Source organism: Palaemon carinicauda, chromosome 2 (genome assembly GCF_036898095.1).
Source record: "Palaemon carinicauda isolate YSFRI2023 chromosome 2, ASM3689809v2, whole genome shotgun sequence".
In the NCBI taxonomy this organism is placed as follows: Eukaryota; Metazoa; Arthropoda; class Malacostraca; order Decapoda; family Palaemonidae; genus Palaemon; species Palaemon carinicauda.
In genome coordinates, this window is record NC_090726.1 from 104,370,510 (window position 1) to 104,387,830 (window position 17,321).

Sequence of the window (17,321 nt, forward strand, 5' to 3'; positions counted from 1 at the left end):
ATTCAACACGTTAAGTTATACAACATGGAATTATCCATACATTACTTACATAAACAGGTGTAGACATTGGAACAAGACGAAACACAGGTGAATGGTCCACAGGCCTGTCAGTATATCCAACTCCATTACTTGGTGCATAAGTTGCTGTGGCATCTGGGAAAATGGGGGTGAGCAGAGATGGAATAACCCTAGTCTCAGGCTCATCATAGTCAGGCAAGAAACCACCATCTGATGTGCCATAGTCATCATAATTATAACTGTAATCATAATCATCATAGTCACCAGAATAATCAGCTTGTCTTCGGACTCTCTTGGATGATGGATTAACCTAAAAAGGAAAATTAAAAACAATATAGACAAGGATCTAAATATCAGGCTCGGGTTAAGCAAAAAACAAAAAAAAAAGGACCTGGATAGGATTGGAATGGATTATAAAATTTATTCCAGAGGCTAGGCACTGTGACTGATGAGGAAATTAAGACTATTTATTAATAATAAAATCCTGTTAAAAATATAGTCTGATTGAAAACTCTTCTTATTGGCATTAGGGAGTGAGCTATCATTCATGCCATTTCATTTAAACATCATTTAAGGTGGCTTCTTTTGCTTTCCTTCCTGAACCTTATTACTATCAAATTCTCTTGCATAGAAGTTAACAATTTGTGACAACAAGAAATGAGAGTCTACTTGACCTCTCTGAACTGATGGGTGTAGACTATTGAAACCTCTGTTTAAAGAACTCAGTATTTCACAAAAATGCCAAAAATTTATCAATGAGGTCATCTCTGCTACACCTATAGAGGCAGTCGGGTAACATAACTAAATATGATAGACCCATATGTATTCCCTTTTCTGACTGAGCCATTGGTAAATGTGTTTGAATGACCTTAATGAGCATCATTATGTTCAAGGAGTATGAAGATGACCTCTCCTAAGAGAGCCTCTTTGTTAATTATTTTGGGCATATGGATAACAAATTTGAATAAGGGTGGAACAAGGGGATGTTTGATTTTATAATTTTCTGTAAAGAAAAATTTAATTCACTAGATCACCTAGCCTAATCTGAAAAGGCTATGATGATCTTGCCCTACATAATCAGTTTCCAACATTTCTCAAATTGAGTAGTAGTTCATTAGTAACCACATATGCAGATGCTCTCTGTAGGCGTGTTACTGAATCCACCCAAACATATTCTAAGGCTTGTGTACAAAATCCCGCTATAAGAACTAAGTTTTAAATCCAGGAGGATATACTATGGAGCCTTACTCCAAATTTAATCTAAAGAAGAGAATCCTGAAACCTCGATAATAACTTCTTACTACGTTTCTTAATCTTCAATGAGTTTTAGACCATGTGAGTTTACAATCAATTATCACGCCCAAAAACGTTACTTTCTTTTTAATAGGTAAAACAGTCTTCTAAAGTAAATGGGAGTACTACTTACGTATGTGTACATTTAATAAATATGACATCAACAGTATTATGTGTAGGGAAATTCAATTTTCATAATGAAATAATTATTAAGGGGGCCAGCTGGCTAATGCTGTTTTTCAAGAACAGGACTTTGACATAATACCAATTAATAAGGTGACTTAGGACATCTCCAAACTGCATAGGATTTTTACCTCTAACCTTCAGTTTTGCAACACCAGGGAAATTTATCCTGGAAACGAAAGTTTTTCAAATTCTATCTCCTCCCTTCATAAATGATTGATTGAAAGTTTTCTGGCATCCTGACATCTAAGGTCATTGATGCCGATAGCATTTATTATATATGAAAAATAAAAGAGAATTCAATTAAAACCATAAAAGTTAAGATGTCATTATAAAAGTTGAATAATTTTCAGAAGACCTGCTTCTGAAATAAATCTAAAAATTCCGCTCGCATAGTAGGACACATCATATCCAACAATCTTGGCAAGGATGAACCTGCTATCCTCACCTCGAGCCTCAAACAGATATCTAGTTCTAAAGTTATAATTAGGGCATTCGGTCAACAAATGCCTCAGTGTTAAAGGTACTAAACAGTCGTCGCAATAGAGTTGGTGTTGGCCCTTCAGGAGAAGCTCGTGTGTCAACCAAGTGTGACCAATACGGAGACGACAAAGAGTCTTCTCCCTTTTTCGGGGCATCATGTCATACCTCCAAGGAGATATGATATTTGTTACTTCTCTCATTTTATTGCCCTCTAGACTATCCCAGTGCCGTTGCCATTTATTAAAAAACAATTTTTAAATGGTAGGCAGGAAATCATTACAGGGAATGGGATACCTTCTTGGTAGCAACTCGGATGCCGCATTCTTCGTCAGTAAATCTGCCTTCTCATTCCCACACACCTACATGTGCTGGAACCCAACAAAATCAAATCATTATACCTCTCAGTTTAATAATAAAAAGTCATTCTAAAATCTTTAAAACTAGAGGGTTACTGGAATTAAAAACAACTAAAGCTTGAAGAACACTCCTTGCATCACAAAAAATTGTTTTCCAACACTATTTTCTCAATAGCGGTTAGTATGCCATACAGTTCGGCAGTAAATATGGAAGCTGTTAGAGAAAGTGCACCTCTACAATTAAAACCATTACTATGTACTCCAAATCCAACGCCAGCATCAGATTTCTAGCCATCAGCATATATAAAAGTTGATCCCTATGTTCTGCAACATGTTCCATAAAAAGAGACCTGGATTCTACGTCAGTCATATTCTTCTTAACTCCAATAAAATATTTACAAAATGATACCTCATGTAATTTCCATGGAGGCGTTGGTGATACCTTAAATGGAAGCACCTTCATTCTAATTATATCAAGACTGTTTAGTAATTGTTTCACCCGAAAGCCATAAGGTTGAGGAGATTTCGGGTGCAGCTCAAAGTATGTTGAGTGCCTTACAAGGCTTGCAGCCTGAAAGGCTAAAGAATTAGTGTTTTTGCAATCTAAATCAATACCGAATAATAGAAGACGTCCGGTAAACGTCTAGAGGGAACTCTCCAGCATCAGCAAGGAGACTTGGGATAGGTGGGGTTCTAAACAATCCTGTGGACAATCTAATACAGGCATGATGTATTGAATCTAATATTTTCAACCGGCTTGGGTGGCTGAGGAGTATATTTCACATCCATAACTAATTTTGGAAAAAAATCAAGGCCTTGTATAATTTTAAAATAGTATTGCAGTCTGGCCCCCCTGATGTATAGGACAATACTTTTAATAGATTCAGAGCCTCAAGACGTTTAGCTTTAAATGCTATCTGAGAAACCCAGCCTACAATCAAATAAACCTAAAAATTTAGCTTCACTTACACATGGGATCCGTTGACCTTTAATGTATATATCCGGATCTGGATGTACTACCCGGATACAACAGAAATGTACAATAGTAGTTTTACTTGTCGAGAACTTGAATCCATTCATATTGGCCCACTAGATAATTTTGTCAATTGAGAGTTGTAGTTTTCTCTCAACCATTGCCATTCTAGCTCCAGCAAATGATATTGAGAGATCATCCACAAATAATGTTGTGAGAACATCCCAGGGAATGGCTGAGGATATCCCATTAATTGCTAGTGCAAACAGGGTTACACTCAGCACACTACCCTGAGGAACTCCTTCCTGAAATTTACTCTCTGATAGTTTCCCTCACTCTCACTTGAAAAAATCTCATGTGAAAGAAATGACTGAATAAATAGTGGCAGCTCTCCTCTCAATCCTAATTCGTGAATTGTTTTAAGTCTACCATATCTCCAAGTGGCATCATATGTCTTTTCAAGGTAAAAAAAAAAAAAAAAAAAAAAAAAAAGACTGTCACATGGTGCAGTTTGGAAGCAAACGCTTCACAACCAGAGGACTCAAGTCGTATCAACACATCAGTCGTTAGGTGCATTTTTCTGAATCCACATTGAATGGGTGATAAAATACCCTTCTTTTCAAGGTACCACATCAACCTTGCATTGACCATCTTCTCCATGATTTTACATAAACAAGATGTCAATGCAATAGGTTGGTAGTTTGCTGCTAAAAACTTGTCCTTACCGGGTTTCAAAAAGGCTAAAACAATGGCTAGTTCCCAAACACTTGGATAACTATGAGCATGCCATATTCTGTTAATAATGCTTAAAATAAATAACATTGTATTAAAATGTACATGTTTAATCATTGCATATGGAATTCCATCAGGTCCAGGGGCTGTATCGTTACAAGTGGCAAGTGCCGAATCATATTCTCTTTCAGTAAAAGGAGAATTATATGACTCTTCCCTTCCTGTTGCAAAATCTAAAATATTCTTTTCTTCAATGATCCTATATTGGTGACCAGGAGCTGCTACACACTTGCAAGATACATTTGAGAAATGATCGTCCAGGGCTTTGCTCACTTCCTTTGCTTTAGTTACATAATGACCGTTCACTTTCAGCACTGGTGGTGGGTTTGGGGTAAATTTGCTGGAAATCTTGTTTATTTTCCTCCATACAGAAGATGGTGGTGTTCTACTGTTAATGGAGGAAAAAAAAAGACACCCAAGACTGGTGTTTAGCTTCTTTCATGGCCAACGGAACTGCGCTCTACACTTTTTGTATGTTATCAAATTTTCATCACTACGCCGTCTACGCAATCTAGTCAAGAGATTTTCTGGTGGCTCTGTGCAAGGCTGTTAATTCTCAAGACCACCCCACGGGACTGGTCGTCGTTAGAATAATCCCATGGTTTTGGGAATCTAATTAATTCCTGCTGTATAAAGAGTTCCATTCAGTAGGTCTATGGCATCCTCAATGCTTTCAAACTGTTCTGCACTACCCTCGATTTCACTTAGCTCACGAAATTTAACCCAGTCTGCCTTGTCTAGATTCCACCGTGGCAATCTTTGTAAAGGCGGACCCTTGTTGGTGTTTATAATGATTGGTGCATGATCACTAGTATGCCAATCATCTTATGTCCTCCAATCAAAATCAAGAAGGCAGTTAGAGCTTGCAATTGAAAGGTAAATGCATGATAAGGTACCTGTCTGAACATGGAAGTGTGTGGGCTCTCCTGTATTAAGGAGTCCCACATCCTCATTCTCCACAATTGATGAGATAATATTGCCCCTGTGTTTGGCAAAACATCATCCCATAAAGGATGTCTCCCATTCATATCTAACAGTAAGAGAAAAGGTTGAGGGAGTTGTTGAATGACCTCTACTAAATCATCATATCAAATACGATCATTTGGAGTTTAGTACGGAGAGCATATTGTATATTTTCTCCCTATATCGATTTGTACAACCAATGCCTGCAGGGGTGTACGAATAGACAAAGGTATTTGGGGAACATCTCGACGAATATACATGAGACTTCCGCCATGGCTCCCTGCTTGTTGATTATATGGTGTTCTATAGCTAACATACTCTCGAGGACTAGGAGTGTTAGCATCAAGTTTACTTTCCTGTAGACATACAATTACAGGGGAATGTTCATGAATTAGGATCTTAAGTTCTTCATATATGACCCTTAAACCTTGACAATTCCACTGCAAAATGGAGGAGAAAACTATGGATTATTTCTGGAAGACATCTTGGATGAGGTCTTCCTATTAGCAGTTTTTAATCTAACATTATTACCTGTAGGTTTCTTCAGAGATAGTCTCGATATGTTGGATTTTACGTTTGTGTTTTTCTTTGTGTCCTTCTGATCTATTTGTTGAGGCAGATGGTGGACCTCAAATTGAATTTCTGATTTATTCAGTTTATCTTCTGGTTCATTAGAAACATTGACAGACAAAACATCAAATTTATTTGATGTCATAACTTTAATGTTTTTAATGGAGGGGGTGAGAGAGATGGAGGTCTCTCTCTCTTTTACGATTAACAGATAGTGGGATTCTAGGTTTTTGCACCTTTCCCACTACAGGTATCAGGCAAGTTGGTTTTAAGTGGAACCTTCATCAAATCAGGCAAGGACATGGCCTTTGAGAGCTTTGTACTACTTATTGTAATGGGGGACGAGGGTTATACAGAAATGGGCAATGCCTTCGTGTTAATACGCCGTGGTAAAGCCTCAGGAGGAAATATGCTTACCTCGTCATTTGACACTTAATCAGATGGTATATTTCTTTTTCTAGAGCTATTGGCAGTACTAGGTGGATTTGAATTTAATGCCTTAGTATAGGTATTTGATTCATTTAATAGTCTTTTGGCATGTCCCACAATTATATGTTCTAAATTAGATTTGTTGAGGGCAGCTTCGTCCAACTTATACAGCTCGCAGCTCTTGTCTGTGGATTTATGATTCAAATTGCAATTTAAACATCTGGCTCCAAGTACACATTCCCCGTTGTAAGATTTGGAGCAAATACCAGAGATTTTTTCATTTTTGCAAACTTTAGATGGGTGCCCAAATCTAAAAGAAAGCATTGCGGTGGCTTCTGCTTGGATGGTCTTACTTTAATCATTTCGTTTTCAATAATAATATGGAAAGGTACATCAGCATCCTGGAACGTAAGGATTATCATTGATGTACTTGGAACTTTGTGAACTTTCCATACATTTAGTGGACACATGGCCAGTATCTCTTCCTCTGTAAATTCATACAGATCTCAGTTAAAAACTACTCCCCTTCCGTAGCTAAAATTTAGTTGGGGTTTGACATCGAACTTTATATCATCATTAGTTATTTTCATGTTGGACAATACTGTATTACAGACTGTGTACTTGATTTAGGATGGATAAGGAAACTATTTTTTCCAAAACGAGATATATCGCCCGGTGCAATAGTTCCTACTTTCTTCTGAATTAATTTGCATATTTTAAAATAGTTCCCTGTAAACCCCTTTGATTCAGCTATAACCCACATTGGTGGTTTTGACTTTCTCTGGGAAAGCATAACTAAATCCGCTTTTTCCAACCAATCGGCAGGCCTATATACTTCCAAGTCCTATGGTACCTTATCAAATTAATAATTTTAATATTATTCATGTTACTGCACAAAAAGCTTTGTCAAAACTACTGTAAGATATGCATGAATGCCATTTTTCATCCTCAAGTTTCACTGTTTGAAGCGTCCATATTTAAGGGTGGGATTTTCTTTTTGGGTTTCATTGGTTGTTTTGCTGGTTTACCTGCTTGAGAATTTTAAGAAAGTATCATACGTTGGAAAGGAAATTAGCATTCTCCACCATTGGCACAATGAGAGTATACTTCCCAGATGGTCCACTCCATACCCTACCCAAAGGATAGCATCAAAACAGATATAGAGGCACAGGTGTAAGCTAAACCTGCCTGTTAGGACTGAGACCAAGAAAATATGGAATCATCCTCCTCATATCTGTAATAATGGGCTTCTGGCCAGAGGCCAAGAGTCCCACCTCAAGGATTGGATCTCCCTGGATTCCGATGACCCAACCCTTGAGAGTAAATCCGCCAAAAAAGGTCCAAACCATCTTCTGGATTATTACAAATGTGAAATATCCATGCCATTTAAATAAAATAAAAATAAATAAATAAATGAACAAATAAAATACACACATACTATATATATACACACACACATATATAGATATATATATATATATATATATATATATATATATATATATATATATATATATATATATATATATATATATATACAGTAGGGTCCCGAATTAAGCGTGTTCGAATTACACGATTCCCCTTTTCCGCGATAGCTATTTTTCAAAAATAAATTTTCTGTATCTGCGAGGCTGTTCAAAGTTCGCGAGTCAAGCACTACAAAATGTATCAAATCTATTGTCTTTTTAAGTATATTGGTAGCCCTAAATACGGTGATTTATAATAAATGTTACAAAACAATATTAACATTACATTTCATTAACATAATTTCATAATGAATAGCCTATTTAAGGATAAAATTCCACATCAACAATGAAATCAACTGTTAACTCTGCGAGTCCAGCTGACAAAATGTAAACAGAAATGTGGTTACGTTCTCGGCAATCTTTATCTTTCTCAAAACTTACGATAATTGTAATGGTAGTGTTAATGATGGTATATTAAAGCATCATTTTTGTTTAGTACAGTTTATTTAAAAGCCTTATTTTTCCCTCTGGGCGTTCAAGGTTTTCACGAGTAGACTGGGTTCGTTTATCGGCAGTGAATAGCCTAAACTTCGGTAACGAGTCGTCAATATTTTGTCATATTTTAAACAGTATACATTTGATTTGCAAACATTGGTTTTGTAGAGTAGACGGTAAAATCAAATCTAGAGAGAGAGAGAGAGAGAGAGAGAGAGAGAGAGAGAGAGAGAGAGAGAGAGAGAGAGAGAGAGAGAGAGAGAGAGATTTCTGCCATCAAATAAATATCTCTCTCTCTCTCTCTCTCTCTCTCTCTCTCTCTCTCTCTCTCTCTCTCTCTCTCTCTCTCTCTCTCTCTCTCTCTCTCTCTCTCTCTCTCTCTCTCTCTCTCTCTCTCTCTCTCTCTCTCTCTCTCTCTCTCTCTCGTTATACAATACTTACAAATAGATGAAGAAACCAAAATCGGTTTTCTTGAAGTGTCAATTAAATACAAAACGAAAAAATTATACCGTGTATACATCCATTTCAATCATAGCTTAAAATACGGTAACCGATTTCGTCCGCAAACCACTATTTTTTAGGAAACACCATTCTATTCCAGAAAATTTTTACTCTTTAAATGTCATTTGCGCTATAATAAAACATGTACTTATGTTGTTAAATTTCGGGTGTGTTTTAAAAATCGAGTATTGCTAACTTACTTTTGTTTTACTTTTGGCTGTGATCACATCAGCTGATGTCTAGCTTCCGCGCGAATACAATAACAAAGAATTGTTTACACCATTTCTTAACTTATTCAAACCATCTATACAGTTAATATTACATAAACACCAATGTGTTATAACCTATCATATTTATTGTTTAGTACTTTAAACCATCTCTCTCTCTCTCTCTCTCTCTCTCTCTCTCTCTCTCTCTCTCTCTCTCTCTCACATCGAACGTTATAGCGGTAACCTAATTGTTCGGTGACTTTAAAAATAGGCCTAGTACTTTCTTCTTTTACCTTTTTTGCATATGGATCCATAATTGAGGTGGGTACAAGTTGACTTATAACTGAAGTTAGGGAAAGTATTTTGGATATGGAAAGGACAATTATCTTTCGTAACAGGTTAGAATTATCGTAAGTTATCACTCTGTCATTAGCGGCAGTTTGCTATTGTGGATTAAACGCACAAGGAAAAAAAAATTTCCAGCTTTGCTACGAATTTAGGAATTTATATGGATACGGTAAGTAAAATATTTGTAATAACAATGTTTACTAAATGTTTGTAATATCATTAGTTATGACTTAGATCATGTGTGTTTAATGCATTCGTTTTTTTTATTATGATCGAAGATGGAGCGTAAACAAATGGAAGGTTTCCGTTTCAGGCGGCATCATAAAGAAAAACATTTCATAAATGGCATTCATTTCATTTATTTGAAAGTTCTAATAAAAAATAATTAGAACATTGGTAATAACAAATTCAACATATAATCTATACTTGGTAAAATTGCTGTCAATTCAAAAACACAGATGTATAAATGCGTCTGTTTCTTCGTTGTGATCAGAGATAAACGTAAACAAAACATTGGTTGTCGTTTTCTATTGTGCTTTTTAGCGTGTTTAGGAAACGCATGATATAAAATCGCCTTTATTTTGATATTTCTGGATTTTCAATCATACAACAAGCTAGTCTATAGAGTGATGGTTTTGCTATTCACCAGTAGTATTATACAATAGATATGACAAACATTAAAATTTGTCTGTATTTTGGGTTGTGTTATAACGGGAAATATATGGTGTTTACACCTATCCTGGTTGTAATTTTAACCATTTTTCAAGTTATTAGAACTTTAAAGTATATTAAATGTTTTATTTATTTACAAGAACAATTTGATATTATAAAGAAATACAGTATAGTACAAAGAAAGTATTGGAAATGGGTAGTAAACACATTCGAATAGGCAAATTGCTGGTTGCCATGGCCGCAATGGAATTATTTCTGTTAGTTGTGTGTTTCGAAATTCACGATTTTCCATTTACACGAGGTCATTAATCGACCAAATTCTCGCATAATTCGGGACCCTACTGTATATATAATATATATATATATATATATATATATATATATATACTGTATATATATATACGTATATACATATACAGTACACATATACACATATATATACAGTATAATATATATATATATATATATATAATATATATATATATATATATATATATATATATATACGTATATACATATACAGTACACATATACACATATATACAGTATATATATATATATATATATATATATATATATATATATATATATATATATATATATATATATATATATATATACAATATGTATGTATATAATTATATATATATATATATATATATATAAGCTTGAGAAAATAATACTCTGAGTTAGGACAGCAAGACTAAAGAAAGTTGATAGAATTAGAAGGTCCAAGTAATATTGAGCAGAAGAAATAGAGGAAAGGGAGAGAAATTTACATTCAAACTTGGGGAGCAATTTCCCCAAGTTTGAGAGCTCTCTTTCCCCGTCACAATTCTTCAACAATATGAAGAAACCACATGACTGCATCAAGGCATTCTCTCGTTAAGAGGGCCTCCCTTCAAAATTAATATTAAGACCTGGGATTTCTACCTAATATAGACCTGATGTAGACCGCCGATCAAATGGGTTTTTTTTTCTAAAAAGTAATCTTTTGGCTAAATATGAATTTTTTCATCATGGTACAAAAAATGAACCCTAAAAATCAAAGAAAAAAAATTAAAAAATTGGAAAAAAGGGGCAACATTTGTTTTTTTTTATAATATCTGTCTAAGTTATATACTGTACCAAATTACAATACTATCTTTAAAACTATGGGAGAAGATAGAATTTGAAGGTCAATAAGTAGTTTCAAGATACGGGCATTCAAAGTTTTTCTTTGTATTTTTACAAAGACAATATTAATAAATCATGATTATTATTAATTTTATGTTCCTTTTCGGGATATTAATAAACCAAACCAAAGTTATTATAATTTAATCATAAATGAAGATCCCTCTGCTCAATATCTTGCTGCTTTAGGCGAGACGGTCGCCTCTTCATCATCTCTCACCTTTACTATGCTAATTTTGCTGATATTACCCACTTCTGAACTCTTATTAGAACAAATTTCCTTCTTCCTTATGTTAGAGAGAGGTTAAAATTGTTTTCCTCTTTGGCATGATGAAATTCTTGCCGAATAGCCAAGAAAAAGCGACTTAAAAACGAGTGAATGTCAAGAGGTTAAACTCAAAACATGTACTCCCTATGAGGTTTGTGGTAGAACTGAAGGGCGAAGGGTGTAATATCCATGTAATACATAGTCTTGTGATTCATGAAATCTATACGGATGCCATTGATCACTATTTATTTTACATTAAAATGTAATTATCAAAATTTACAATAACAGAAGAAATACTGCAATTACTTGTCGTCAACAATGTTTTTGGTTTATCGAGTTACTTTTACTAATTACCCTGTAACTATGAAAGAGAAATTTTGACAAAATATTTTGTATACGCATTCTCCATTGCCATACCAAGCTCGGTAAATTTGTTCAGAATTTTGAGTTTCTTCCTATAAACCCCATATATTGGCATTCTGGCCGGGCCCCTTTAATAATACTTACATGGGTAATCTAGCTAGCCCTGAACCTCCTATTCCATCCCCCATTGGCAACAATTCCAGCTGAACTGTTTGTCCACCAACCTTGAAAATCAGTTGTGGCCTAACAGATGTGGAAAAGGCTGGAGGCAACTAGCTAAAATATCCAGGTAATTTTTATCAATACAAATTTTAAGAAAATTTCATATTAGTAAACATTACCCTAAGATAATCCATCAAGCCTGATTATCTACCGTCATGGCAGGAGGGATCTGGAACATGAATGATTTCAAAAAGAACAGAAAATTCAACTGAACCTTAATAAATGTTACCGGTTTACCAACAACCTGTGACAAAGAAGGCCAAGAAAGAATCCACAGCCAGTCAGTCAGGTTTTTGGCAGGAGTCCAAATACAGGGGGGGGGGGTCCCAATGCCAAGAGGAGAGGAGCAGGGAGTGTCGGGCAACCCAGTCACCATACGAGAGAACCCAGACATGTAAATCCCCGTTACTACGCTTGGCACTCACTAGGGAGGGAGCGACCAAGCTCCTAATGGCACGACGTAAGACAAAAAACCCTACCTGCCTCCCTATTCCTGGTGCATGTCAGATGCCCAGAGGAAAAGGTATGCCAAGCTGGGGACAGATAACCTCAAGCGCAACAAGCAGAAGGGAATCTGAGCATGGAGTACTTGAAGCACTCACCTGGTCTTTGTTTGGCAAACAATGAGGATGTGACAAAATGCCCAAAAACCCAGCAAAAGAACCAGGACTACATTCTGCCAGAAATCCTTCACGCCTAGTGCCGAGAGGAAAGTAGCTGCAGTAGCTGGACCTCTGTCACGAGGAGCGAGTGTTAAGATTGTCCATCTAATCTGTCAGGCAATCGACAGACAGGAGTGGACCCAACAGAGGAGTGCCAGGACAATCAACTGGTCTCATGACAGTAACCAATGGAGGGGGGGAAGACACCGCATTCCAATGGTACCAGCACAAACACAAGTGCTTCTAGATGCATAAATACATGATGACTCAATTCACTAGGAGTCCCTGGACCGACCAGCTGGTTTAATGTCAGGTGACATTAGGGGGTAATAAAAATGCAGTTCAAAGACACCTACACACACAAGCATTATCACATGCAACCTGACTCTAGGGTTTGACTGGCGCCAACAGGTAGAGGGCGACTCAGTCACAATTAGTGAAAGCCTGATCAGTCTAACTGGTCTAGAGTTAGAGGAACATTATGGGGGTTATTACAAAGCAGTCAAATGGTGCCTTCATGTACACCAGTGCTACAAAATGTCCCATCTATCAGGAGGGACTGATGCAGAGAGGAGATGGGCATAGAGTGGAAGGCAACTCTAATAAGAGCGAGTGCCTGGACAGGACAACTGATCTAGTGTCAGGAGACTTTGCAAGTTATTACAACACGCAATGGCACCACCACAACACCAGTGCTACCACATGCCCTCTAACTCTCGTGACTGATTGGCGCCAAGAGGAGGGGCACGAGTAGAAGGTGGCTCAGTCAGAAGGAGCGAGTGCCTAGTCAGTCCTGCAGGTCGTCAGGCAAACATTGGGGAGTTATTACCAAGTAACCCAAAGGTGTCGGCACCAACACCACCACTACTGATTGCCACCCGTCTCAAGTGAGTGACTGACTTCAAGAGGCAAGGGACAAAAAGTAGTTGATGACACGGTCGCCAGGAGTGTCAGTGGCATAACAACACTGGAAATCAGCATGCAACCTGAAGACCAAGAACACTGAAAATCAATGGACAAATAGTCAATCCAGGATAACTAACCCCATCATGATCAACCCATAACTATACAAAGCCATATGGAGCCAAATCAACCCAAAGCCCAAAAGTATGGCAATCTAATCCTAGCTCAATACTATGTACATACAAAAAGGCAACCTCCACCTGATGGAGAAGACAACTAACAAGTCTTGGTTATGACCACCTACCTAGCCCTCAACAACAGGACCAAAGAGGAAGGTCACCAAGAACCTGTGGGACTAGTAGTTGCCCTAAGTACTTTGGCAAGCACAGGCGTAACAACAAATCAATCATTAAAAGAGGAAAGCTTCCTTTCATAGTTCAGAGTCATGTACTGACACTTTAGTTAAATGTCTTTTCATCCGATAAATTTTTTGTTCAAGGACTTTTTATCCATTTTTAAACTGCTTACTGTACAATTCAAGAATCCTTGTGGCCTAATGAACCAGTGATGTACCATAATATTCCACATCCCCCTCCAAAAAACAGGAAAACCCTAGCTTAGGTAATCCTCAACCTTAACCTCCACCCAATAGAAAATTAAGATGATTGAAGGTCATGGGGCATTATACGCCTTATACCGCCCGTAAAAAAAATAACAGCATGAGATTCCCTGTATCCTTGAGCTGTGATACTACACCCAGCAACTTGTACATAAATGCAAAATAACTGATACCACTGTTCTGGAACAATTTTGAAGACTCCGTCACATGCCCAATGACCATATGATGCTTCATTCTGAAGAGCTCTTTCTGATGCAAATACTAGAAGGAATTGATCCTTAATCCTTGTTTCAGATTTTAAAGCTCATTTACCCAGAGGATCATAATTAATCAATAGTGTTTATGTTACAGGAAATTAGCTTTGTACTGCTCTGTGAGGCACCCATGATTAGGGAGATGTTCATCTTTGATTAGTAAAAGTTTTGCAGAGTAATATTTAACAAAGTAGTGATTTCTTGTAGATGGAAGTTTTTATTGATATCGTCGTTGGTGAGATGTACGCCAGATTAACTGAAACTTGTTGAATTTTTGAAGCAGTCATTATTACTGTGGGTACTTAACTACTGGATGTTATTACAAGACATATTACTTTATTTATTTCTGCACTAGCAGAATAATGAACAATTTAAAATATACTTTAGGCAATCCAGTACTGTATACTTTGAATATATCAATCTGGTAAAATCAATAAAAGAAAATGTAAATTTCAGTATTTGCTGTTTCACTGAAAATCTAGTTAATTCTAATAGCCAGTCCTTCTCCATCATAAGGCTCAATACTACACAATATTCTAGAAGTTTTATTCCAGCTGTGACCAAGCTGTGGAATGATCTTCCTAATCGGGTAATTGAATCAGTAGAACTTCAAAAGTTCAAAGTTGCAGCAAATGTTTTTATGTTGAACAGGCTGACATAAGTCTTTTTATACTTTATGTATGACATATCTGTTTTGACGTTGTTACTGTTTTTAGAATGATTTATTGTTAATTTGTTCTCATCATTTATTTATTTCCTTTCCTCACTGGGCTATTTTTCCCTATTGAAGCATCTTGCTTTTCCAACTAGGGTTGTAGCTTGGATAGTAATAATACCGTAATAATAATAATAATAATAATAATAATAATAATAACTGATTTTATTTAAGGTACAGTATTTCTTTTTACTGCTTGGGTCAATAAGAAGAATTGAGACAAGTAATTTGTATTTTTCATAGCTATACTTACGATGAACTTCCTTCTTAGGAAATCTGAGTATCTACCCTGTCACGACCAAAAAATTCCAATAAGCCTCTCAAACTTTCCTAAGCATCGCACATCTGGCTGCTCCTACCATGCCCCAGGTCAGGTCGCACTAGGGTACAGATCCACATTACAGTTTCCAAGACAAAAAAAAACTCCACACCCACCTTGGAACCCTGCAAGGAAGGGGGGGGGGGTGACTCGAAGGAAATTCATCGCTGAAATTGCTTAAAATTCGCTATTTGTTCCAATGAGATATAATTTCTCCAAACTTCTTTCTTAGGAGACTCATCCCTAGAAGACGGGAACAAGGGATCTAGGTAGCAAAAAAAAAAAGGGGGGGGGGGGAGGGCCGGACTGAGGTGGTCATGCAGATAATGAAGATACTAACATCCCAACAAGGGAAACACACAACAGGGATGAAGATTACGCTGAACCACACTCACCAAGGCTGTCTGATACTTCGTTTGGTACTCAATAGGGAAAATGCTCACGAGGCGTGGGTAAGGGAATAGGACACGCCACCATTCCACCATTCAGCATGGAGTATGGGGGATTAGATCAGCTACTGTGCAGTATGATAGAGCCGATCTTGAAGGTATCAAGGGACATGACCAAACAGCCTCTCAGATAGTGTGACGTAAAAGTGGACCAACTCTTCCACATGTGCCCGCCTTCAATACTTGACTGACTGCCATATTCTTGGAGAACATCAGAGAATTCCCATCCCACTAACCTTGTGGGGTTCGTAAATTTGGGAGGGGATTCTCCTGCTGACCTGTAAGCTCTTCTGATAAGTTCCCTTGGGCAAAATGAAACCGTAATAATCCTTGTTTCTAAAATCGTTATTGTTATAACTACCTTTACTATGTTGTGCCTTACTTGACAAAAGATAGTTTTTCTTTTTACTTACACTTAAAACCATGTGTGAGACTGTACTCAACTGCTAATCTCGTAGCATTGGCAAAAGATGTTTCACGCCTATCTTCTATATATAATTTGATGTCTGGGGATATGTTATCTTTGAAACTTTCTAACAAAACTAAGATCTTGAGATCTTCAAAATTATCGACTTCAGCGGAAGTCAACCAATCACAAAACAATTTTTCTAACTTCTTTCCGTACTCTACATAAGTACTAGTATCATCTCTTTTCAAACTTCTAAACTTCTTACGGGACACCTCTGGTACCAATCTGTATGCACTAAGTACGGTTTCTTTCACAGTATTATAATCTTCTTTCATCCTCAGACAAACAACTATACACAGAATGTGCTTTACCACTTAAAATTGATTGTAAAAACAAAGTCCACTGTCTTTTTGGAGAACCTACTCTGTTCATTAACTTTTCAAAAGACATGAAATATTTTGTAACATCTTCATCAAATTTCGGTATAAGTTTGAGCACTGCACTCATATCTAAACTATCAGAATCTGCTACCTGACCGTTTATTATGAAGAGTTTGTCTTAAACGAGCAATTTCTAACTCATGTTTACGCTCTTTCATTTTCTTCTCGGTCTTTCATTTTCTTCTCTTTCAGCTGCTCTTTCGTCTCAATCGAACACTTCCTGTTATCTCTTAAAAACATACTCACGGAGAGCATTGCCATCTAGACCAAGAAGTTTACCTGAATCTATCAAATCTCTCGTAATCTCACTCATTCTGCTTCTTTCTATATTCTCCGTTTCAATTGGTTATGTTGTCGAAAAACACTGGCATGGTCGCCAACTGTTACGATCCTGGAGAATCGAATCAAGTTCTTTAGAATTGATTAATTAAATTACGATAAATCAACGACCACCAAGAGAAAAAACGAATATAGAAAGAAAACTCGCAAAAAAAAACAATTTTATTTACAACTAGTCAAAGATCAATGTTTCTTCATTGAGTACTAGGGAAGCAGAGAATTGAACAAAGAAAATCATCTGATTAAACTACACTTCAGCAAATAGGGGAACAGCCAGGAAAGCAGACAAATTATACTTAAAAGAAATGATGGTACTCCTCACAGCAGATCTTGACGATTCAGGAACGTAGATATTTCAGGTCTGAGCGCTTCGTGGTCGGTAATGACGACAGGGGTCAACTGCTTCGGACATCTCGGAAAAGTTGTCGTAAGGCT

General features: G+C 36.7%; 1 protein-coding gene across 1 annotated transcript in view; it reads right to left on the reverse strand.

Moving 5' to 3' along the window:
* LOC137626160 (dystroglycan 1-like) overlaps positions 1 to 17,321 on the reverse strand; it is a 388,225-nt gene that overhangs the window by 333,759 nt on the left and 37,145 nt on the right. Inside the window, exon 4 of the mRNA XM_068357241.1 lies at positions 50 to 328. Within this exon, the coding sequence (XP_068213342.1) occupies positions 50 to 328 (279 nt within the window). The remainder of the gene's footprint in view (positions 1 to 49; positions 329 to 17,321) is intronic.